General features: G+C 42.3%; 2 protein-coding genes and 1 long non-coding RNA gene across 3 annotated transcripts; all 3 read left to right on the top strand.

Annotated features, from left to right (window-relative positions):
- Positions 1 to 55: 55 nt before the first annotated feature.
- Positions 56 to 10541, top strand: LOC119484246 (myosin light chain kinase, smooth muscle-like; the record flags this gene model as incomplete). Its single annotated transcript, XM_037762940.1, has 9 exons — positions 56 to 294; positions 3619 to 3836; positions 5229 to 5352; positions 7059 to 7211; positions 7325 to 7448; positions 8293 to 8383; positions 8490 to 8618; positions 9505 to 9617; positions 10099 to 10541. Coding segments are annotated over 9 exons (1329 nt in total), but the record flags the coding sequence as incomplete, so codon positions are not given.
- A 190-nt stretch (positions 10542 to 10731) lies between these two features.
- LOC119484248 lies at positions 10732 to 13979 on the top strand. Its single transcript, XR_005205932.1, has 2 exons — positions 10732 to 12310; positions 12397 to 13979. It is a non-coding gene; the product is annotated as an uncharacterized LOC119484248 (long non-coding RNA).
- A 1616-nt stretch (positions 13980 to 15595) lies between these two features.
- ube2g2 (ubiquitin-conjugating enzyme E2G 2 (UBC7 homolog, yeast)) lies at positions 15596 to 25634 on the top strand. The gene is made up of 6 exons (XM_037762941.1): positions 15596 to 15760; positions 17795 to 17830; positions 18767 to 18812; positions 22230 to 22348; positions 23593 to 23733; positions 25282 to 25634. Exons 1-6 carry the CDS (start codon positions 15718 to 15720, stop codon positions 25392 to 25394), a joined length of 498 nt encoding a protein of 165 aa, XP_037618869.1. The 5' UTR covers positions 15596 to 15717; the 3' UTR covers positions 25395 to 25634.
- The last annotated feature ends 1441 nt before the right edge of the window (positions 25635 to 27075 follow it).

Raw genomic sequence — 27075 nt, 5'->3', positions numbered from 1 at the left:
CCGTTTGGGACTCACAGTTAATATGATTATTATGAAGATTTAAAAGGTCTGTTAATGTGGAGGAAACACTGTGCTGTGGTTGTGTGACAGGGGGAAGTTCGGTCAGGTCTTCAAACTGGTGGAGAAGGCGACGAAGAAGGTTTGGGCGGGGAAGTTCATCAAGGCGTACTCGGCGAAGGAGAAGGACAACGTCCGGCATGAGATCGGCATCATGAACAGCCTCCATCACCCCAAACTGGTCCAGTGTATCGACGCCTTCGAGGGCAAGTCTGACATCGTCATGGTGCTGGAGATGTACGTAACATTTAGTCTGATCTGTGATCTCCGATCTCTGAACTCTGATCTCTGATCTCTGATCTCTGAACTCTGTTCTCTGAACTCTGTTCTCTGAACTCTGAACTCTGTTCTCTGTACTCTGAACTCTGATCTCTGATCTCTGAACTCTGATCTCTGATCTCTGAACTCTGATCTCTGAACTCTGTTCTCTGAACTCTGAACTCTGATCTCTGAACTCTGATCTCTGAACTCTGATCTCTGTTCTCTGAACTCTGATCTCTGAACTCTGAACTCTGTTCTCTGAACTCTGATCTCTGATCTCTGAACTCTGATCTCTGAACTCTGAACTCTGATCTCTGAACTCTGATCTCTGATCTCTGAACTCTGTTCTCTGTACTCTGATCTCTGAACTCTGATCTCTGAACTCTGATCTCTGATCTCTGATCTCTGAACTCTGATCTCTGAACTCTGATCTCTGAACTCTGAACTCTGAACTCTGATCTCTGAACTCTGATCTCTGAACTCTGATCTCTGAACACTGAACTCTGATCTCTGAACTCTGATCTCTGAACTCTGATCTCTGATCTCTGAACTCTGATCTCTGAACTCTGATCTCTGATCTCTGAACTCTGATCTCTGATCTCTGATCTCTGAACTCTGAACTCTGATCTCTGAACTCTGAACTCTGTTCTCTGATCAGTTTGAACTGGAAACACAGACGAGATGTTTTTGTTTCAAAGAACGTTGGAAAATAATGTTCTGGCCAACTATGAGAGGAATGAGAGCAGCTATTTCCTGTCGGCTAATTTTAGTTCCCGTGATGGACGGACGGCTCCGAACACACTCCCTGTTACAACATCTATCTGCTCATCCTGTCTGAGTATTATAACTTATAATAGTATTATATCTTTATGGTGTTGAGGTTTCTCCAGGATCTCATGGTGTCTTCCTGTTTGATAAAGAACTGAAGCAGAAACTCTGAATCTCTGCTGACGTGATAAAAGCCTCCTCGCTGACGGAGAACAGGAAGGAAGTCGTTTACATTCAGACGCCGGCTACTTAGCTAGCTTAGCTTCATAATTCCACCATGCTGTCATGCTAACGTGTCTAATGCTACACTAACAGAAGAGCTTAATGTAGGAACCTTTGAGACGGAGGCTATAGAAGACAGGGTTCGTTCAGTTATACTACGATATACTACTATAATACCACAATACTACGATATACTACTATAATACTACAATACTACGATATACTACTATAATACTACAATACTACGATATACTACTACAATACTATAATACTACGATATACTACTATAATACTACAATACTACGATATACTACTATAATACTACTATATACTACTATAATACTACAATACTACGATATACTACTACAATACTATAATACTACGATATACTACTATAATACTACGATATACTACTATAATACTACAATACTACGATATACTACTATAATACTATAATACTACGATATACTACTATAATACTACAATACTACGATATACTACTATAATACCACAATACTACGATATACTACTATAATACCACAATACTACGATATACTACTATAATACTACAATACTACGATATACTACTACAATACTACTATATACTACTACAATACTATAATACTACGATATACTACTATAATACTACGATATACTACTATAATACTACAATACTACGATATACTACTACAATACTACTATATACTACTATAATACTACAATACTACGATATACTACTACAATACTATAATACTACGATATACTACTATAATACTACGATATACTACTATAATACTACAATACTACGATATACTACTACAATACTACTATAATACTACAATACTACAATATACTACTACAATACTATAATACTATGATATACTACTATAATACTATAATATACTACTATAATACTACAATACTACGATATACTACTACAATACTATAATACTACGATATACTACTATAATACTACAATACTACGATATACTACTACAATACTACAATACTACGATATACTACTATAATACTATAATATACTACTATAATACTACAATACTACGATATACTACTATAATACCACAATACTACGATATACTACTATAATACTACAATACTACGATATACTACTACAATACTACAATACTACTATATACTACTATAATACTACAATACTACGATATACTACTACAATACTACAATACTACGATATACTACTATAATACTATAATATACTACTACAATACTACAATACTACGATATACTACTATAATACTATAATATACTACTATAATACTACAATACTACGATATACTACTATAATACCACAATACTACGATATACTACTATAATACTACAATACTACGATATACTACTACAATACTACAATACTACTATATACTACTATAATACTACAATACTACGATATACTACTACAATACTACAATACTACGATATACTACTATAATACTATAATATACTACTACAATACTACTATATGCTACTATACTATAATACTACGATATACTACTGTAATACTACAATACTACGATATACTACTACAATACTACAATACTACGATATACTACTATAATACTATAATATACTACTACAATACTACAATACTACTATATACTACTATAATACTACAATACTACTATAATACTACAATACTACGATATACTACTACAATACTATAATACTACGATATACTACTATAATACTATAATATACTACTATAATACTACAATACTACGATATACTACTACAATACTATAATACTACGATATACTACTATAATACTACGATATACTACTATAATACTACAATACTACGATATACTACTACAATACTACAATACTACGATATACTACTATAATACTATAATATACTACTATAATACTACAATACTACGATATACTACTATAATACCACAATACTACGATATACTACTATAATACTATAATACTACGATATACTACTATAATACTACAATACTACTATATACTACTATAATACTATAATATACTACTACAATACTACAATATACTACTATAATACTATAATACTACGATATACTACTATAATACTACAATACTACGATATACTACTATAATACTACAATACTACGATATACTACTATAATACTATAATACTACGATATACTACTATAATACTACAATACTACGATATACTACTATAATACTACGATATACTACTATAATACTACGATATACTACTATAATACTGCAATATACTACTACTATATACTATGAGATGTAACAGGATCCAGATGTGTTGTGGTTGTAGGATCTCGGGAGGCGAGCTGTTTGAGCGGATCATCGATGAGGACTTTGAGCTGACGGAGAGGGAGGTGATCAGATACATGCTGCAGATCATCGACGGAGTGAACTTCATCCACAAGCAGGGCATCGTCCACCTGGACCTGAAACCAGAGAACATCATGTGTGTCAACAAGACCGGCGGCAAGATCAAACTCATCGACTTCGGCCTCGCCCGGCGACTAGGTGACCAACCGGCCTCCGTCATCTCTTTACATGAGCAGATCTGAGCTTCATCTTCTGTGTCTCTCCAGCTCAGTCTGTCTCTCCAGCTCAGTCTGTCTCTCCAGCTCAGTCTGTCTCTCTAGCTCAGTCTGTCTCTCTAGCTCTCTCTAGCTCAGTCTGTCTCTCCAGCTCAGTCTGTCTCTCCAGCTCAGTCTGTCTCTCCAGCTCAGTCTGTCTCTCTAGCTCAGTCTGTCTCTCTAGCTCTCTCCAGCTCAGTCTGTCTCTCCAGCTCAGTCTGTCTCTCCAGCTCAGTCTGTCTCTCTAGCTCAGTCTGTCTCTCTAGCTCTCTCTAGCTCAGTCTGTCTCTCCAGCTCAGTCTGTCTCTCCAGCTCAGTCTGTCTCTCTAGCTCAGTCTGTCTCTCTAGCTCTCTCCAGCTCAGTCTGTCTCTCCAGCTCAGTCTGTCTCTCCAGCTCAGTCTGTCTCTCTAGCTCAGTCTGTCTCTCTAGCTCAGTCTGTCTCTCTAGCTCTCTCTAGCTCAGTCTGTCTCTCCAACTCAGTCTGTCTCTCCAGCTCAGTCTGTCTCTCTAGCTCAGTCTGTCTCTCCAACTCAGTCTGTCTCTCCAGCTCAGTCTGTCTCTCCAGCTCAGTCTGTCTCTCTAGCTCAGTCTGTCTCTCCAACTCAGTCTGTCTCTCTAGCTCAGTCTGTCTCTCCAACTCAGTCTGTCTCTCTAGCTCAGTCTGTCTCTCCAACTCAGTCTGTCTCTCTAGCTCTCTCTAGCTCAGTCTGTCTCTCCAACTCAGTCTGTCTCTCTAGCTCAGTCTGTCTCTCCAACTCAGCCTGTCTCTCTAGCTCAGTCTGTCTCTCCAACTCAGCCTGTCTCTCTAGCTCAGTCTGTCTCTCCAACTCAGTCTGTCTCTCTAGCTCAGTCTGTCTCTCCAACTCAGTCTGCTTCTCTAGCTCAGTCTGTCTCTCTGTCTCTCTAGCTCAGCCTGTCTCTCTGTCTCTCTAGCTCAGTCTGTCTCTCTAGCTCAGCCTGTCTCTCCAACTCAGCCTGTCTCTCTAGCTCAGTCTGCCTCTCTAGCTCAGTCTGTCTCTCTGTCTCTCTAGCTCAGTCTGTCTCTCTGTCTCTCTAGCTCAGTCTGTCTCTCTAGCTCAGCCTGTCTCTCTGTCTCTCTAGCTCAGCCTGTCTCTCTAGCTCAGCCTGTCTCTCTGTCTCTCTAGCTCAGTCTGTCTCTCTAGCTCAGCCTGTCTCTCTGTCTCTCTAGCTCAGTCTGTCTCTCTAGCTCAGCCTGTCTTAGCATTTATAGTTTTAACTTCTTCTAGCTTACCATGTTAGCGTTAGCATTAGCCTGAGATGTCCTACATTGACTCCAGTAGTTACTGATGGTTTGAACTCTTTTGTCTTTAACAGAGAACGCAGGAACCCTGAAGGTTCTGTTTGGGACTCCAGAGTTCGTGGCTCCAGAAGTGATCAACTATGAAGCCATCAGTTATCCCACCGACATGTGGAGCATAGGAGTCATCTGTTATATACTGTGAGGCTCCGCCCCTCAGCTCCGCTTCTGCTTTACCTCCTTCAGCTCCACTTCTGCTTTACCTCCTTCAGCTCCGCTTCTGCTTTACCTCCTTCAGCTCCGCTTCTGCTTTACCTCCTTCAGCTCCGCTTCTCCTTTACCTCCTTCAGCTCCACTTCTGCTTTACCTCCTTCAGCTCCGCTTCTGCTTTACCTCCTTCAGCTCCGCTTCTGCTTTACCTCCTTCAGCTCCGCTTCTGCTTTACCTCCTTCAGCTCCGCTTCTGCTTTACCTCCTTCAGCTCCGCTTCTGCTTTACCTCCTTCAGCTCCGCTTCTGCTTTACCTCCTTCAGCTCCGCTTCTCCTTTACCTCCTTCAGCTCCGCTTCTGCTTTACCTCCTTCAGCTCCGCTTCTCCTTTACCTCCTTCTTCAGCTCCGCTTCTGCTTTACCTTCTTCAGCTCCGCTTCTCCTTTACCTCCTTCTTCAGCTCCGCTTCTCATCTACCTCCTCCTTCAGCTCCGCTTCTCCTTTACCTCCTCCTTCAGCTCCGCTTCTGCTTTACCTCCTCCTTCAGCTCCGCTTCTCCTTTACCTCCTTCTTCAGCTCCGCTTCTGCTTTACCTCCTCCTTCAGCTCCGCTTCTCCTTTACCTCCTTCTTCAGCTCCGCTTCTGCTTTACCTCCTTCAGCTCCGCTTCTCCTTTACCTCCTTCTTCAGCTCCGCTTCTGCTTTACCTTCTTCAGCTCCGCTTCTCCTTTACCTCCTTCTTCAGCTCCGTTTCTGCTTTACCTTCTTCAGCTCCGCTTCTCCTTTACCTCCTTCAGCTCCGCTTCTCATCTACCTCCGTCTTCTTCAGCTCCGCTTCTGCTTTACCTTCTTCAGCTCCGCTTCTCCTTTACCTCCTTCAGCTCCGCTTCTCATCTACCTCCGTCTTCTTCAGCTCCGCTTCTGCTTTACCTTCTTCAGCTCCGCTTCTGCTTTACCTTCTTCAGCTCCGCTTCTCATCTACCTCCGTCTTCTTCAGCTCCGCTTCTCCTTTACCTCCTTCAGCTCCGCTTCTCATCTACCTCCGTCTTCTTCAGCTCCGCTTCTCCTTTACCTCCTTCAGCTCCGCTTCTCATCTACCTCCGTCTTCTTCAGCTCCGCTTCATTATGGTTTAATTTCCCTTTAGTTTACCTTCTTTTAGCTTAGCTTCATTTTGCTTCATTTTTTTGACTCAGTTTGACTCAGTGTGGCTCAGTTTGACTCAGTGTGGTTCAGTTTGACTCAGTTTGACTCAGTTTGACTCAGTCTGGTTCAGTTTGACTCAGTTTGACTCAGTTTGACTCAGTTTGACTCAGTTTGGTTCAGTTTGGTTCAGTTTGACTCAGTTTGACTCAGTTTGGTTCAGTTTGGTTCAGTTTGACTCAGTTTGACTCAGTTTGACTCAGTGTGGCTCAGTTTGACTCAGTTTGGTTCAGTTTGGTTCAGTTTGACTCAGTTTGGTTCAGTTTGACTCAGTTTGACTCAGTTTGACTCAGTTTGGTTCAGTTTGGTTCAGTTTGACTCAGTTTGACTCAGTTTGACTCAGTTTGGTTCAGTTTGACTCAGTTTGACTCAGTTTGACTCAGTTTGGTTCAGTTTGACTCAGTTTGACTCAGTTTGGTTCAGTTTGGTTCAGTTTGACTCAGTTTGACTCAGTTTGACTCAGTGTGGCTCAGTTCATTCTGTGTTGTGGTCCTCTCAGGCTGAGCGGTCTGTCTCCCTTCATGGGCGACAACGACAACGAGACGCTGTCTAACGTCACCTCGGCCTCCTGGGACTTTGAGGACGAGGCCTTCGATGAAATCTCCGACAACGCCAAAGACTTCATCACCAACCTGCTGAAGAAGGACATGAGGTAAGAACACACTCAGCGTCCTCAGCCGGCGAGCAGCGACGGACGCCATCAAACCTCACTGTGTGTGTGTGTGTGTGTGTGTGTGTGTGTGTGTGTGTGTGTGTGTGTGTCAGGGCTCGGCTCACCTGTGCTCAGTGTTATGAACACACCTGGCTGAAGCAGGACACCAACACCATGAAGGCCAAGAAGCTCTCCAAGGAGAGGATGAAGAAGTACATCCTGAGGAGGAAATGGCAGGTAAACAACAACAACAACAACAACAACAACAACAACATGAAGACAGAGACATGACAGCGTATTTACAACGTGATGCAGCGTATTTACAACATGATGCAGCGTATTTACAACATGATGCAGCGTATTTACAACGTGACGCAGCGTATTTACAACGTGATGCAGCGTATTTACAACGTGACGCAGCGTATTTACAACATGATACAGCGTATTTACAACATGACGCAGCGTATTTACAACATGATGCAGCGTATTTACAACGTGACGCAGCGTATTTACAACATGATGCAGCGTATTTACAACATGACGCAGCGTATTTACAACGTGACGCAGCGTATTTACAACATGATACAGCGTATTTACAACATGACGCAGCGTATTTACAACATGACACAGCGTATTTACAACATGATGCAGCGTATTTACAACATGACACAGCGTATTTACAACATGATGCAGCGTATTTACAACACGACGCAGGATATTTACAACATGACGCAGCATATTTACAACATGACGGAGGATATTTACACCATGACGCAGCATATTTACAACATGACGGAGGATATTTACAACATGACGCAGCATATTTACAACATGATGGAGGATATTTACACCATGACGCAGCGTATTTACAACGTGATGCAGCGTATTTACAACGTGACGCAGCATATTTACAACATGACCCAGCATATTTACAACATGACGCAGCGTATTTACAACAGTTATACTCTCACAGGGTGACAGAGTAGAATAATACAGCCTCCTGGTAGTTAGTTAGTTAGGAGTTATTAAATCATTAACTGTACAGGAAGTGACGATGTGACTCTTTCTTCTTCCGTGGTAGAAAACGGGTCACGCTGTTCGAGCCATCGGCAGACTGTCGTCCATGGCCATGATGGCCGGAGTCAGCGCCAAGAAGGGCTCGCCCACCGAAGGTAGAGGCTGAAGGAGACGACTGCTGGTGTTCTGGTAGGAGTGTGCTGTTGTGTAGTGGACTGACGGTGTGTGTGTGTGTGTGTGTGTGTGTGTGTGTGCGTTCAGAGGATAACCAGTTCCTGGAGTGTTTGGAGTACGAGCAGAAGACGGAGTGTAAGCCGACGTTCAGCTCGGTCATCAAAGACGTGGAGGTGGTGGAGGGCAGCGCCGCTCGCTTCGACTGCAAGATCGAAGGTACGAGACCATAGCTGTCAGCTGACCGTCGGGTTGGTACCGTTTGAATCGGTACCGTTCGGATTCTCAATCACATTCTTATAAAGTCAGGTCTTAATTGTATTATAGCTGAATGATGGTCTAACTCTCCAACCGATGGTTCACAAGATGTATTTATTCCATACCCAACCCTGACCCCGACCCCGACCCCGACCCAACCCGACCCTGACCCTGACCCCGACCCCGACCCCGACCCCGACCCTGACCCAACCCGACCCGACCCCGACCCCGACCCCGACCCCGACCCCGACCTCGACCCCGACCCAACCCGACCCTGACCCTGACCCCGACCCCGACCCCCGACCCCGACCCGACCCGACCCGACCCGACCCCGACCCCGACCCCGACCCCGACCCCGACCTCGACCCCGACCCAACCCGACCCTGACCCTGACCCCGACCCCGACCCCGACCCCGACCCTGACCTGACCCTGACCCTGACCCTGACCCTGACCCTGACCCTGACCCCGACCCCGACCCCGACCCCGACCCCGACCTCGACCCCGACCCAACCCGACCCTGACCCTGACCCCGACCCCGACCCCGACCCCGACCCGACCCGACCCGACCCGACCCCGACCCCGACCCCGACCCCGACCCCGACCTCGACCCCGACCCAACCCGACCCTGACCCTGACCCTGACCCTGACCCCGACCCCGACCCTGACCTGACACTGACCCTGTTCCTTCCATCAGTATCTGTTAAACTAAGCTGAAACATGTTGACTGTCGACCACATCTCCTGGCGTTGTCATGGAGATGGTTTGGTTGGACTTTGGGTACCATGGTAACAGGTGGTGATGTGGTTGAAAGCTCTTTAAAGGAGGAGGTGGTCTGTGTGTCTCCAGGTTACCCCGATCCGGAGGTGGTTTGGTACAAAGACGAGCAGCCGATCAAAGAGACCCGACACTTCCAGATCGACTACGACGAAGAAGGAAACTGTAGTCTGGTCATTTCAGAGGTCAGAGGTCAACTCATGTATTATCATTCAGTCTATCTGCTGTGTGTCACCGTGACCTTCTGACCTTCAAAACGTACAGGCTTCATCCACCATCTAGATGTCAAAACAGGGACTGTCAAAGTTAACGCGATAATAAGACGTTAACGCAAACTCGTTTTAACGCCACTAATTTATTTAACGCATTAACACAACTTGTAATATCGATCTTTATCTTCAGCATATTTACAACATGACGCAGCATATTAACAACATGACGCAGCATATTAACAACATGACGCAGCATATTTACAACATGATGCAGCATATTCACTACATGACGCAGCATATTTACAACATGATGCAGCATATCTACAACATGACGCAGCATATTTACAACATGACGCAGCATATTTAGAATGTGACGCAGCATATTTAGAATGTGACGCAGCATATTTACAACATGATGACAGAGATCGTGATATTTGCTGATATAAACCTGCAGGTGTCGGGTGACGACGACGCCAAGTACACGGTGAAGGCGGTCAACAGTCTGGGGGAGGCAACCTGCACCGCCGAGCTGCTGGTGGAGGTGATGGCCGGGGAGGAAGAGGAGGAGGAAGAGGAGGAGGAGGAGGAATAAAGCAGTGTTGGTCTGGACTCCCACAGGAAGAGGAGGAGGAGGAGGAGGAGGAGGAGGAGGAGGAGGACAATTCACCTACAAATAACAGATTGTGATTGGAGGAGCAGGTGGGCGGGGTTTCACCATGCTGTGTGCTAAACCCCGCCCACCTGACACCTGGAGAACAAGCCCCGCCCCTCTCAGGTTAGCCTCTGTTCATTGGTGGGTTTCCTCTCTCAGTTTATTCTTTCTTAAAGTCGTATAAATGAAACAGGATACTCGGGTTATCTGTCCATTCTCAGATCTAATCTAAATATCATCATTAAATATCAGAACTAAATCAATGAAAATGATTTAATGTTGAATAAACAATAATAATAATAATAACAATAATAATAATAATAATAATAATAACAATAACAATAACAATAATAATAATAATAATAATAATAACAATAATAATAATAATAATAATAATAATAACAATAATAATAATAATAATAATAATAACAATAACAATAACAATAATAATAATAATAATAATAAAAGCACTGCTGGAGCTAAACAGGAAGAACGAATACGGTCGCTTTCAAACAGGAAGTGACCCGATGGGCGGGGCTACATGAGGTGAATATCTGAGAATATGGATCAATAATCCCAGTATCATCTTTCAGCTGTGAACCGTTCTGAGGAAACACATGGATGAAGAGTCGCTAGCTGAACACACCTGAAGTCCTGAAGTGCGCGCTAATGCTAACGCTAACGAAATGTGAACCCGTTCAGCTCCAGCTCAAAGGCTCATGGGAGTTGTAGTCATCGGAGGGTGTGGGACTCTCTGTATGAACCAGACCATGATAGAAGTCCTGAATAGGAAGCAGACCTGCTCCCTGTGGGAGGCCAGGTGAGGAAGAGGATGGTACGATGAAGCACAGCTTTCTATTCACACAGTTATCTCACCGTCTCAACGACACAACGTCTCCCTGTGAGGACAGGTAGAGGACGCTAACGAGCTAAACGTCTCCCTGTGAGGACAGGTAGAGGACGCTAACGAGCTAAACGTCTCCCTGTGAGGACAGGTAGAGGACGCTAACGAGCTAAACGTCTCCCTGTGAGGACAGGTAGAGGACGCTAACGAGCTAAACGTCTCACTGTGAGGACAGGTAGAGGACAGATAACGAGCTAAACGTCTCCCTGTGAGGACAGGTAGAGGACAGATAACGAGCTAAACGTCTCACTGTGAGGACAGGTAGAGGACAGATAACGAGCTAAACGTCTCCCTGTGAGGACAGGTAGAGGACGCTAACGAGCTAAACGTCTCCCTGTGAGGACAGGTAGAGGACGCTAACGAGCTAAACGTCTCACTGTGAGGACAGGTAGAGGACAGATAACGAGCTAAACGTCTCCCTGTGAGGACAGGTAGAGGACAGATAACGAGCTAAACGTCTCACTGTGAGGACAGGTAGAGGACAGATAACGAGCTAAACGTCTCACTGTGAGGACAGGTAGAGGACGCTAACGAGCTAAACGTCTCCCTGTGAGGACAGGTAGAGGACGCTAACGAGCTAAACGTCTCCCTGTGAGGACAGGTAGAGGACAGATAACGAGCTAAACGTCTCACTGTGAGGACAGGTAGAGGACGCTAACGAGCTAAACGTCTCCCTGTGAGGACAGGTAGAGGACGCTAACGAGCTAAACGTCTCACTGTGAGGACAGGTAGAGGACAGATAACGAGCTAAACGTCTCACTGTGAGGACAGGTAGAGGACGCTAACGAGCTAAACGTCTCACTGTGAGGACAGGTAGAGGACAGATAACGAGCTAAACGTCTCCCTGTGAGGACAGGTAGAGGACGCTAACGAGCTAAACGTCTCCCTGTGAGGACAGGTAGAGGACAGATAACGAGCTAAACGTCTCACTGTGAGGACAGGTAGAGGACGCTAACGAGCTAAACGTCTCACTGTGAGGACAGGTAGAGGACAGATAACGAGCTAAACGTCTCCCTGTGAGGACAGGTAGAGGACGCTAACGAGCTAAACGTCTCACTGTGAGGACAGGTAGAGGACGCTAACGAGCTAAACGTCTCACTGTGAGGACAGGTAGAGGACAGATAACGAGCTAAACGTCTCACTGTGAGGACAGGTAGAGGACAGATAACGAGCTAAACGTCTCACTGTGAGGACAGGTAGAGGACGCTAACGAGCTAAACGTCTCACTGTGAGGACAGGTAGAGGACAGATAACGAGCTAAACGTCTCACTGTGAGGACAGGTAGAGGACAGATAACGAGCTAAACGTCTCACTGTGAGGACAGGTAGAGGACGCTAACGAGCTAAACGTCTCACTGTGAGGACAGGTAGAGGACAGATAACGAGCTAAACGTCTCCCTGTGAGGACAGGTAGAGGACGCTAACGAGCTAAACGTCTCACTGTGAGGACAGGTAGAGGACGCTAACGAGCTAAACGTCTCCCTGTGAGGACAGGTAGAGGACAGATAACGAGCTAAACGTCTCACTGTGAGGACAGGTAGAGGACAGATAACGGCGTTAGTTCTGTACACAATGAAAAAGTCTTCACTAGTTAGCTTGGTAGCTAACGCTAGTTTCATTATGCATTTTATTTATGAGCAGTATTTTGAGTAACGTTTCGCGTCCTCCATGTTCGTCTCTGATTCTTCTTCTACGCTGTGAAGCAGCGTAAAGTTGCGTAACGGTTAGGACACCGAGGAGTGATGACATTTACTTCGCCACAAGGATTTATGGGTAATGTAGTCTTAGACGTTCAGACAGTTTTGTGTCGTTGAGCTCTGAGCTGCTAAATCAACCCAGGTGCCTTTAATGCTCCCGTGAGTGAACTGTGTGAATATCTATCTATATATATAAACAGTATATGTATAGATGAGGCTGAGGGACGCAGCATGGTGACGGTGATGATGATAACATCTGTTAGTTCCCCTCTCTGCATCTGATGTGTTGATCTGACAGATGTTGGATGTTTGTTTCTTTGAGCACTTTTTTCTCGTCTCGTTTTTATTATTTTGACTTCGACGGCGGTTTGTAGCTCAGAGACGTCTTCCCGCCAACGTCACCGCGGCCTTACGCCGTTCGCCTTAAAGCACCACGGTGACACCTTTAATGACGCGGACACGTGAAGGAGACACTTTTTTACTGTTGAGTCACGAGGACGTCGCGTTGGACAAACTTTATATGGATTTTATATTTTAGAGATATTAAAGGAACTCTTCTGATCTGGCTCAAAGTGAAACACGTTTTCTGAAAACAATAATAAATATTGGTGACCTTTGACCCCTCCTGTTTGTGTTCACGCTGACGTCGAAGTCGTATCTTGATTTGATTTGTTTGCCACATTCCAGCTGTGTGTTTGAGCTTTACATCATTTATTTAAGGGTGTCCAACCAGAGGAACTCGTTCACAGGTGTGTGTGTGTGTTTCAGTGTGTAGACCTGTTGTGTGTTTTGCTGCTTGTTTGTTTCATTTTAAGAATGTTTTTATTTTTAGACTTTATTTAATGCACAGATTCATAATAATTCTGATATTATCATTTGGAGATCTTCACTTAAAGTGTCACCGTTGTTCATCTGAACCGGCCGTGGACTCGCTCCAGACCGGTGCTTTCTATTAGATGGATGTAGATTATACTTCTCTCATTTTTATAAATATATATCGAGTTTGATGAACTGCAGATGAAATGTATGAGAACACTACGACTGTAGTTCCTCACAGATACCAAATAAACCATCACAAAACCACACGGCTGCTGAGTGACTGATGTTCCAACAGACATGATGAAGATGATGAGGAGGATGAGGAGGAGGAGTTTAAAGACGCTCCGTCACCGCCGGATCCCAGAGATTCAGTCTGTAGCGCTTAATAACATAAATATATAAAGATAAATAAATACATTATAAGAGGTATATTAAACTGAAATAAGAATAGAATAATAAATTAATTTTAAAAGATAGAAAACAAATATTTATGTTAAAGTGAAGACATGAATAAATGTTGGTGAACTTTATTAAATTCAGTGGTTAGTATCAAATGTCCAGTAAACAAACAGTTGATAAAACGGTATAATAATGATAATAATAATGATGATAATCATAATAATAATAATAATAATAATGATGATAATCATAATAATAATAACAATAATAATAATAATAATAATACTGATGATAATAATAATAATAATAATAATACTGATGATAATAATAATAATAATAATAATAATACTGATGATAATAATAATAATAATGATAATAATAATAATAATAATAATAATGATAATAATACTGATGATAATAATAATAATACTGATGATAATAATAATAATAATGATAATAATAATAATAATAATGATAATAACACTGATAATAATAATAATAATAATGATAATAATACTGATGATAATAATAATAATAATGATAATAATAATAATAATAATGATAATAATACTGATGATAATAATAATGATAATAATAATAATAATAATGATAATAATACTGATAATAATAATAATAATAATGGTAATAATACTGATGATAATAATAATAATACTGATGATAATAATAATAATAATGATAATAATAATAATAATAATGATAATAATGCTGATAATAATAATAATAATAATGATAATAATACTGATGATAATAATAATAATAATGATAATAACACTGATAATAATAATAATAATGATAATAATAATAATAATGATAATAATACTGATGATAATAATAATAATAATGATAATAATAATAATGATAATAACACTGATAATAATAATAATAATGATAATAATAATAATACTAATGATAATAATACTGATGATAATAATAATAATAATAATAATAATGATAATGATAATAATAATAATGATAATAACACTGATAATAATAATAATAATGATAATAATAATAATAATAATGATAATAACACTGATAATAATAATAATAATGATAATAATACTGATGATAATAATAATAATAATGATAATAATAATAATGATAATAACACTGATAATAATAATAATAATGATAATAATACTGATGATAATAATAATAATAATAATAATAATGATAATGATAATAATAATCATAATAATCATAATAAAAGTTTATTTATAGAGCACTTGACTGGTGATTAGTATACAGGGACATTCTTCATAATCAGTACTTTTACTTTTGATACTTTGAGTTCATCCAGCTGATAATACTGTTGTTCTTGTACATCAGTAAAAGAGTATTTCACAGTATATCAGAATCATAATCATATATATATATATATATATACGCATTTACGGAACACTGAGAAGCTGCAGCTGTTGTTGCTGTGAGGACTCTACCAGACCAGCAGGGGGCGCTGTGGCGGAGAGGACAGCCGGAAGCGGTGGTTCGGTCGCAGCAGTGCTCTGGTGACTCTGAGAGGAGAGGAGTGTTGTTGTTGTTCAGAGTTCTAACCGTTAGTCGGTTAATCGGTTAATCGGTGATGGCCGGTACCGCGCTGAAGAGACTGATGGCGGAGTATAAACGTGAGTTAACGGACCTTCATATGACGAGACATGAACTTAGTAACGGACTTATAGAGTTAGCTAACAGCTAAGCTAACAGCTAACAGGCTAAGCTAACAGCTAACAGGCTAAGCTAACAGCTAACAGCTAAGCTAACAGCTAACAGGCTAAGCTAACAGCTAACAGGCTAAGCTAACAGCTAACAGGCTAAGCTAACAGCTAAGCTAACAGGCTAACAGCTAATAGGCTAAGCTAACAGCTAAGCTAACAGCTAACAGGCTAAGCTAACAGGCTAACAGGCTAAGCTAACAGCTAACAGGCTAAGCTAACAGGCTAACAGCTAACAGGCTAAGCTAACAAGCTAACAGGCTAAGCTAACAGGCTAACAGGCTAAGCTAACAGGCTAACAGCTAACAGGCTAAGCTAACAGGCTAACAGCTAACAGGCTATCAGGCTAAGCTAACAGGCTAAGCTAACTCGTTATGAAAGTCAACATGAATGTAGCAGACACAGAGTTCAGCTCTGTTCTCTGTTATTGTGCTGCAATACAGCTCAGAGAGCTCAGAGAGGACTCAGGAGAACACTGAGCTACAGTCAGGTTCATCAGGAGAACACTGAGCTACAGTCTGGTTCATCAGGAGAACACTGAGCTACAGTCAGGTTCATCAGGAGAACACAGCTACAGTCTGGTTCATCAGGAGAACACTGAGCTACAGTCAGGTTCATCAGGAGAACACTGAGCTACAGTCTGGTTCATCAGGAGAACACTGAGCTACAGTCTGGTTCATCAGGAGAACACTGAGCTACAGTCAGGTTCATCAGGAGAACACTGAGCTACAGTCAGGTTCATCAGGAGAACACTGAGCTACAGTCTGGTTCATCAGGAGAACACTGAGCTACAGTCTGGTTCATCAGGAGAACACTGAGCTACAGTCAGGTTCATCAGGAGAACACTGAGCTACAGTCTGGTTCATCAGGAGAACACTGAGCTACAGTCTGGTTCATCAGGAGAACACTGAGCTACAGTCAGGTTCATCAGGAGAACACTGAGCTACAGTCTGGTTCATCAGGAGAACACAGCTACAGTCTGGTTCATCAGGAGAACACTGAGCTACAGTCTGGTTCATCAGGAGAACACTGAGCTACAGTCAGGTTCATCAGGAGAACACAGCTACAGTCAGGTTCATCAGGAGAACACTGAGCTACAGTCTGGTTCATCAGGAGAACACTGAGCTACAGTCTGGTTCATCAGGAGAACACTGAGCTACAGCCAGGTTCATCAGGAGAACACTGAGCTACAGTCTGGTTCATCAGGAGAACACTGAGCTACAGTCAGGTTCATCAGGAGAACACTGAGCTACAGCCAGGTTCATCAGGAGAACACTGAGCTACAGTCAGGTTCATCAGGAGAACACTGAGCTACAGCCAGGTTCATCAGGAGAACACTGAGCTACAGTCTGGTTCATCAGGAGAACACTGAGCTACAGTCTGGTTCATCAGGAGAACACTGAGCTACAGTCAGGTTCATCAGGAGAACACTGAGCTACAGCCAGGTTCATCAGGAGAACACTGAGCTACAGTCTGGTTCATCAGGAGAACACTGAGCTACAGTCTGGTTCATCAGGAGAACACTGAGCTACAGCCAGGTTCATCAGGAGAACACTGAGCTACAGTCTGGTTCATCAGGAGAACACTGAGCTACAGTCTGGTTCATCAGGAGAACACTGAGCTACAGCCGGGTTAACATGGTTAACTTTACTGTTCTATTCATATCTATATTCATCTTTAGTCCTGTTTGAACATATCACAGTTAAGAGAAGCTTTATATTAATAAACTGGGTTTGGTGGATTATCTCTCTGATGTATCAATGCTAATGGTGATGCTAATGGTCATTGTATTCTACACGGTTGAAAAGCCTGTTTATTGACCTTCATAATGACGTCACACCTCTAAGCATCATGTATTTGTGGGATGAGCAGCACAGCTGATGATGTGGGGAGCGACTAAGAACAATGTTCCAAACCTGAATCTAACCTGTGTGTCTGTGTTTCCAGAGCTGACTCTGAACCCACCTGAGGGGATCGTTGCAGGTGAGACAGAACAGTTGTTAATGTGTGTTTTACCTTCAGATCACTCTATTATTATCATTATCAATTCATTTATTCATGATTATTATTTTCTCCATTAATAGAACAACTGAAGTGTAAATCTCCTGTTTGATCTGAGTGAGTTTCAGTTTACTGAGAAATGAAACAGATCAAAACAGTAAATCCTCAGATAGAGAAGCTGAACTGATCAATCTGGTGCAGATGATCAAACAGCTGGATTATTGATCCAGTTATCAAACGTCACCTGTCTGCAGCGTTATATTATTAATATAATATGACTTACTTTAGTGTTTCACACAGAAACAACAGGAACTATACGTATTTAGATAAAGAAAGAAAGTGGAATAAAAATAATCAACTTATATTTCTAATAAAAAATAAAATTAAAATAAATTTATAATAAAAAGCAAAGAAAGAAAATTAAAACAAGAAAACAAAAATATAAGAAATATTTTTAAAGTAGGTATTTATTATAAAATCTGAAATAAAAATAATAAACTAACAAATATTTGAAATGTATATTATAAAATTGAACAGATGAAGTAGTAAATCAAAATGATTGAAACTGGATCAATAATGTAAGAAGAACTTGTATCTATATTTAAATATAGTGGAGTAGTAGAAAATGGAAATACTCCAGTAAAGTACCAGCATGTGTAGATTGTACTAAAGTGCACTGCTTGAGTAGATGTACTAGGTTACTGGTGGTTGGGTGGATCCGGACATATTTGGGGTGTTGTGAAGTCTTTGGGGACCAGACTGAAGATGTTGGTGACCATGTAGAAAGAGAAACAGGAAGTAGCCATAGTAACAGGAAGTAGCCGTAGTAACCGGAAGTAGCCATAGTAACCAGATAAACAGGAAGTAGCTGTAGTAACAGGAAGTAGCCGTAGTAACGTTGGGTGTTGGTGTCTGCAGGTCCAGCCAATGAGGAGAACTTCTTTGAGTGGGAGGCTCTCATCATGTGAGTACACATCTACAGGATCTACTCTGTACTATGTATACATGTTGTATCTGTCTGTGGTCCCCCAGAGCTACGATAGTCCATCATCTCCGTCCAAGGACCAGAGACCACAGACTGTCTGTTTATTGATATTAAATCAGTTATTATTTTGGGTTCCTAGCTCGGCAGAGACGTGTGGCTGCTTGATCCAGTCAGTGTGATGTCACTGTGTGTGAATACAGTTTGGTTTTCTGACGTATCTATGACTTCACCAACATGTACAGAGCAGCAACAGAAGTTATTTGTTGGTATCCATGGAGACGAGCTCCCCTCCTCTCAGAGCGTCTAGAGAGAATGAACCCAGATGATACCAGTGGTCCAACTCGCAAGAGTAAATCTCTTCCCTCTTCTCTCTGAACACAGTTACAGTTGTATTCCAGCTGTTATAACTAAAGAAAACAACTAAAACATGATCGGTATCGTCCGACAGCTCATCAACCATCAGCAGTCAGGATCAGACTAACAAACAGGATCAGGACTCTATCAACCATCAGCAGTCAGGATCAGACTAACAAACAGGATCAGGACTCTATCAACCATCAGCAGTCAGGATCAGACTAACAAACAGGATCAGGACTCTATCAACCATCAGCAGTCAGGATCAGACTAACAAACAGGATCAGGGTGTCTCTACTCTATCACTCATGACTTTAACAGTTTAAAGTGTGGATCTTCTTCTGAACCTCTTCTTCAGATCAGACAGTCAGGTTTCACTAATACTGAAGCTGATGGAAGCAGAACAGACTGCCTCTCTGTTTTATATGTTCTATATGTTCTATATGTCAATGTGTGTTCAATAGTCTTCTAAAACAGAGACTAGATAGAATAAACCAACAGAATCGCCAAACAGGATGGATATTATATTATATTATATTATATGATATGATCAGGTGTGATGGTTGATGTGACCAGCAGGTGCTGCTGCTGCCTCACTAACCAACACTGAGCTCACTCTGTTTCTGACATTATCTAGTCTGTTGATGGTTATTCATTTATATTTATTGTTAATATTTATTATCTACAGTCTGTTGATGGTTATTCATTTATATTTATTGTTAATATTTATTATCTACAGTCTGTTGATGGTTATTCATTTATATTTATTGTTAATATTTATTATCTACAGTCTGTTGATGGTTATTCATTTATATTTATTGTTAATATTTATCCCGTCAAATACCAGAAATGAATCTCGTTAGTTCCTGGAGTCCAAAGAGATTCTTCAGACATTTAATTCATTCATTTAATGTAAATGTTGTCTTGAAACAAATAAATAAGATCCTCACAAAGGAGCCCTAAATCACCCTAAAGGACTGTTAGAACCTCTTACGATCCCTAGAACCTTCTAAAAGTAAGCTAGACCTTCCTTAAAGACTACTAGAACCTCTGTAAGGAACCCTAGATCCTCACAAAGGGGCACTAAATCATCCTAAAGGACTGCTAGAACCTCTTACGATCCCTAGAACCTTCTAAAAGTAAGCTAGACCTTTCTTAAAGACTGCTAGAACCTCTGTAAGGAACCCTAGATCCTCACAAAGGGGCACTAAATCATCCTAAAGGACTGCTAGAACCTCTGTAAGGAACCCTAGATCCTCACAAAGGGGCACTAAATCATCCTAAAGGACTGCTAGAACCTCTTACGATCCCTAGAACCTTCTAAAAGTAAGCTAGAACTTCCTAAAGGACTGCTAGAACCTCTTACCTGGCCACTAAATTCTCTTGAAGGACCACTAGGACTCCCTAAACAACCACTAGAACCCAACATGTCATGTATTACTAAGGTGTTGTTCTTTAAGGCTCAGTAGAACCTCCTAAAGAACCACTAGAACCCAACATGCCGTGTATTACTAAGGTGTTGTTCTTTAAGGCTCAGTAGAACCTCCTAAAGAACCACTAGAACCCAACATGCTGTGTATTACTAAGGTGTTGACCTGTAACCTCCTAAAGAACCACTAGAACCCAACATGCCGTGTTTTACTAAGGTGTTGTTCTTTAAGGCTCAGTAGAACCTCCTAAAGAACCACTAGAACACAACATGCCCTGTATTACTTAGGTGTTGACCTGTAACCTCCTAAAGATCCACTAGAACCCAACATGCCGTGTATTACTAAGGTGTTGTTCTTTAAGGCTCAGTAGAACCTCCTAAAGAACCACTAGAACCTAACATGCTGTGTATTACTAAGGTGTTGACCTGTAACCTCCTAAAGAACCACTAGAACCCAACATGCCATGTATTACTAAGGTGTTGTTCTTTGAGGGCTCAGTAGAACCTCCTAAAGAACCACTAGAACCCAACATGCCGTGTATTACTAAGGTGTTGTTCTTTAAGGCTCAGTAGAACCTCCTAAAGAACCACTAGAACCCAACATGCTGTGTATTACTAAGGTGTTGACCTGTAACCTCCTAAAGAACCACTAGAACCCAACATGCCGTGTATTACTAAGGTGTTGTTCTTTAAGGCTCAGTAGAACCTCCTAAAGAACCACTAGAACCCAACATGCCGTGTATTACTAAGGTGTTGTTCTTTAAGGCTCAGTAGAACCTCCTAAAGAACCACTAGAACCCAACATGTCGTGTATTACTAAGGTGTTGTTCTTTGAGGGCTCAGTAGAACCTCCTAAAGAACCACTAGAACCCAACATGTCGTGTATTACTAAGGTGTTGTTCTTTAAGGCTCAGTAGAACCTCCTAAAGAACCACTAGAACACAACATGCCCTGTATTACTAAGGTGTTGTTCTTTAAGGCTCAGTAGAACCTCCTAAAGAACCACTAGAACACAACAAGCCCTGTATTACTTTGGTGTTGACCTTTAACCTCCTAAAGAACCACTAGAACCCAACATGCCGTGTATTACTAAGGTGTTGTTCTTTGAGGGCTCAGTAGAACCTCCTAAAGAACCACTAGAACCCAACATGTCGTGTATTACTAAGGTGTTGTTCTTTGAGGGCTCAGTAGAACCTCCTAAAGAACCACTAGAACCCAACATGCCGTGTATTACTAAGGTGTTGTTCTTTGAGGGCTCAGTAGAACCTCCTAAAGAACCACTAGAACACAACATGCCCTGTATTACTAAGGTGTTGTTCTTTAAGGCTCAGTAGAACCTCCTAAAGAACCACTAGAACACAACATGCCCTGTATTACTAAGGTGTTGTTCTTTAAGGCTCAGTAGAACCTCCTAAAGAACCACTAGAACACAACATGCCCTGTATTACTTAGGTGTTGACCTTTAACCTCCTAAAGAACCCGAGTCAGGCTCTGATTGATACCACTGTTGTTCTGTCTTTCTGCTGTTCTCCCGTGCTCCAGCTGAGGTTCTGTGCTGAGAGAACCCACAGTGTTCTAACCGGTGGTTCTGTGTGTGGTTCTGTGTGTTTCAGGGGTCCTCAGGACACGTGTTTTGAAGGCGGCGTGTTCCCTGCCGTCCTCAGCTTCCCGTCTGATTATCCTCTCAGTCCTCCCAAGATGAGGTTCACCTGCGACATGTTCCACCCCAACAGTGAGTTAAACATCATGTGACGTCTCCGTGGCAACACAAACCCGCTGACTCTCCGTGTTCCGCTGTAAACCCGTCATTTGACCTGTCGGGACACGCCGCGCTCCTCCGTTAGCACGCCGTTAGCATGTCGTTAGCATGCTGTCATTAGCGCTGTGATTAGTAGACTGCAGCCTGAGCGATGATGTCACAGCAGGGAGACGCAGTCTGAGCACGCTCCCTACTGATTAGAGGACGGGACACTCGCTGGTGACCCGTCATCATCATCATCATCATCATCACACAGACACGCCAGCATGGCCGTGAGCTGAACTTCCTGTAGCGTCTGATCCTCCATCAACAAACCACAGCAGATAAAGATGAAACACATGAAGAAGAAACACTGAGCAGAGTCTGAACAACACAGCACAGCACAGCACTATCCCCGGGTCTCACATATACACAACTAAAGAACTAAAGAACCGGCAGCAGGTTGACGGTTCCATTCCCACAGATTATACAATATTAATATAACATAAATGTTATTATTCTAATTATATTATATTAATATAAGATAAATAAAAGTGTCTTAACCTTTTTAAAAAAGCCCTCAATCTTTCAACATAAAAACGTCTGGACTTTCAGCGCAATAGCGTCTGGACTTTCAACGTAAAAGCGTCTGGAATTTCAACGTAAAAGCGTCTGGACTTTCAACGTAAAAGCGTCTAGACTTTCAACGTAAAAGCGTCTGGACCTTCAACGTAAAAGCGTCTGGACTTTCAACGTAAAAGCGTCTAGACTTTCAACGTAAAAGCGTCTGGACTTTCAACGTAAAAGCGTCTAGACTTTCAACGTAAAAGCGTCTGGACCTTCAACGTAAAAGCGTCTGGACTTTCAACGTAAAAGCGTCTAGACTTTCAACGTAAAAGCGTCTGGACTTTCAACGTAAAAGCGTCTAGACTTTCAACGTAAAAGCGTCTGGACCTTCAACGTAAAAGCGTCTGGACTTTCAGCGCAAAAGCGTCTGGACTTTCAACATAAAAGCGTCTGGACTTTCAGCGCAAAAGTAAAAGCGTCTGGACTTTCAGCGCAAAAGCGTCTGGACCTTCAACGTAAAAGCGTCTGGACTTTCAGCGCAAAAGCGTCTGGACTTTCAACGTAAAAGTAAAAGCGTCTCGACTTTCAATCGTTGAACCTTTTTTCAGGTGTGTTAGTCAGATGTGACCTCATGCTCTGATACTAACTCGTTCCTCCTCCTCCTCCTGTAGTCTATCCAGATGGGAGGGTGTGTATCTCCATCCTTCATGCTCCAGGTGATGATCCGATGGGATATGAGAGCAGCGCTGAGAGATGGAGTCCAGTTCAGAGTGTTGAGAAGATCCTGCTGTCTGTAGTCAGCATGTTAGCAGGTAGGACACATTCACACCTGTCTGTAGTCAACATGTTAGCAGGTAGGACACATTCACACCTGTCTCTGGTCAGCATGTTAGCAGGTAGGACACATTCACACCTGTCTGTAGTCAGCATGTTAGCAGGTAGGACACATTCACACCTGTCTGTAGTCAGCATGTTAGCAGGTAGGACACATTCACACCTGTCTGTAGTCAGCATGTTAGCAGGTAGGACACATTCACACCTGTCTGTAGTCAGCATGTTAGCAGGTAGGACACATTCACACCTGTCTGTAGTCAGCATGTTAGCAGGTAGGACACATTCACACCTGTCTGTAGTCAGCATGTTAGCAGGTAGGACACATTCACACCTGTCTGTAGTCAGCATGTTAGCAGGTAGAACACATTCACACCTGTCTGTAGTCAGCATGTTAGCAGGTAGGACACATTCACACCTGTCTGTAGTCAGCATGTTAGCAGGTAGAACACATTCACACCTGTCTGTAGTCAGCATGTTAGCAGGTAGGACACATTCACACCTGTCTGTAGTCAGCATGTTAGCAGGTAGGACACATTCACACCTGTCTGTAGTCAGCATGTTAGCAGGTAGGACACATTCACACCTGTCTGTAGTCAGCATGTTAGCAGGTAGGACACATTCACACCTGTCTGTAGTCAGCATGTTAGCAGGTAGGACACATTCACACCTGTCTGTAGTCAGCATGTTAGCAGGTAGGACACATTCACACCTGTCTGTAGTCAGCATGTTAGCAGGTAGGACACATTCACACCTGTCTGTAGTCAGCATGTTAGCAGGTAGGACACATTCACACCTGTCTGTAGTCAGCATGTTAGCAGGTAGAACACATTCACACCTGTCTGTAGTCAGCATGTTATACAGATACGTAGCATACAGTAGTGCACCGTTTCCATGGTTACCACACACAGCGCCTGGCGTTTACTCACGGATCACAGCGAGGACGCTCCCCGTCTGAGAAGACCTCAATGTACAAACAATCAGACAGAACCAGAACCAGAACCAGAACCGGACCGGTCTACTTTCAGCCTGCATAGAGCTGCAGTACAGAGACATAGAACTCCACTAATACTGGAGATACAACACTGACTCTCTCGTTTCCTCTCTTGTTTCCTCCCTCATTTCCTCCCTGGTTTCCTCCCTGGTTTCCTCCCTCGTTTCCTCCCTCGTTTCCTCCCTCTTGTTTCCTTCCTCTGGTTTCCTCCCTGGTTTCCTCCCTCGTTTCCTCCCTGGTTTCCTCCCTCTTGTTTCCTTCCTCTGGTTTCCTCCCTGGTTTCCTCCCTGGTTTCCTCCCTCTTGTTTCCTTCCTCTGGTTTCCTCCCTGGTTTCCTCCCTGGTTTCCTCCCTCTTGTTTCCTTCCTCTGGTTTCCTCCCTGGTTTCCTCCCTGGTTTCCTCCCTCTTGTTTCCTTCCTCTGGTTTCCTCCCTGGTTTCCTCCCTGGTTTCCTCCCTCTTGTTTCCTTCCTCTGGTTTCCTCCCTGGTTTCCTCCCTGGTTTCCTCCCTGGTTCCCTCCCTTCCTCTCCTCTCAGAGCCTAATGATGAGAGTGGAGCTAACGTGGACGCCTCTAAAATGTGGCGTGAGGACAGAGAGCAGTTCTACAAACTGGCCCAGAAGATCGTACGGAAGTCTCTGGGTCTGTAGAGACGCCGGTGGTGGTGGCGGCGGTGGCGCCCGGCGCTCTCTGTGTGTGTGTGGCCATCTTTAAACCTGCAGCATCGATGAACGCCTAAATGAAGATGTGAGCGTCTTCCCGTCACCATGGAAACCAATAACCCCCACACACACACACACACACACACACACACACACACACACACACACAGAGCGCTGCTGAGACGGACTGATCAATAAACGGATGGGCGGATCAATACACAATCTATACAACCTGTCAACTAGAGTCATGTGACCTTTATCACAGTGACATCATCAGCAGCCGCCGCGTGGACCGCTTCACACCGACAGCAGCAGCAACATGATTATTATTATTATAATAATCTATAATGCATGCATTAACACAGGTCACAGACAAACACTGATAATCTATAGCAACAATCAATAGTTAAGTTCTGTTAAGTTTATATAAATATATATATTTATACATAAACATATAAATATATATAAATATATATATTTATACATAAACATATAAATATATATAATCATATATTTATACATAAACATATAAATATATATAATTATATATATTTATATATAAAACTAATCAGATAAATGGAGCAATAAAGATAGAATGTGAACTGTTAGTGAAGGTGTGACGTTCTTCATCACGGTCTTCATCACGGGAACAGATTCAGTATTTAAGTAGAAACGTGCCTTTATTTTGAAAGTCCTGCAGCGGCGGCCTGAAGGAAGGAAGTGAGTTAAGATGAATGATAACCCTTTCACAATAAAGGTTTATGAGACAGACAGTCAGTAAGAACAGGTTAGAATAATGAATCTGACGGAGAGAACACAGTTAATGAACTAAAGATGAAGACGAGGTGATGAAGACGGAGAGACTGATTGGACTTTATATTGATGATGAAGATAATTGATCAGATGTTTCCTGCTGCTGTTGGTCTGATGAGCCTCGGCTGGTTTTATTCTCTGAGACGACGTGATGAAGATGGTGGTGGTGATGGTGATGGTGATGGTGGTGAAGATGATGAAGATGGTGAGGAGGGCGTCTCTCAGTTGGACTTGATGCACTTTATCTAGAGGACGCTGGAGGACGAGCTCCGGCTGCTCTGTCCTTGTTATATTTTATAGAGACGCCGCTGGACGTTCTTCTTCTTCTTCTTCTTCGTTGGTTTTAACGTCCAGACGGACGACGGAGAGATGCTTTTAATTTGTCTTTTAATTTGAAAGAAAAAATAAAGTGATGGAAGAAAAACAGACATCTGTGTTTTAATGTTTCTGTTTGAGATTCTCAGCTTCATGTAGTAGAAGTACAGTAGTATTCTCAGCTTCATGTAGTAAAGGTACACCAGTACTCTCAGCTTCATGTAGTAAAGGTACATCAGTATTCTCAGCTTCATGTAGTAAAGGTACACCAGTATTCTCAGCTTCATGTAGTAAAGGTACACCAGTATTCTCAGCTTCATGTAGTAAAGGTACATCAGTACTCTCAGCTTCATGTAGTAAAGGTACATCAGTATTCTCAGCTTCATGTAGTAAAGGTACATCAGTATTCTCAGCTTCATGTAGTAAAGGTACACCAGTATTCTCAGCTTCATGTAGTAAAGGTACACCAGTACTCTCAGCTTCATGTAGTAAAGGTACATCAGTATTCTCAGCTTCATGTAGTAAAGGTACACCAGTATTA

The sequence above is a fragment of the Sebastes umbrosus genome, unplaced genomic scaffold (genome assembly GCF_015220745.1).
Source record: "Sebastes umbrosus isolate fSebUmb1 unplaced genomic scaffold, fSebUmb1.pri scaffold_119_arrow_ctg1, whole genome shotgun sequence".
NCBI lineage: Eukaryota > Metazoa > Chordata > Actinopteri > Perciformes > Sebastidae > Sebastes > Sebastes umbrosus.
Note: the sequence above shows the minus strand (reverse complement) of the source record. Positions and strands in the feature narration are given on the sequence as shown.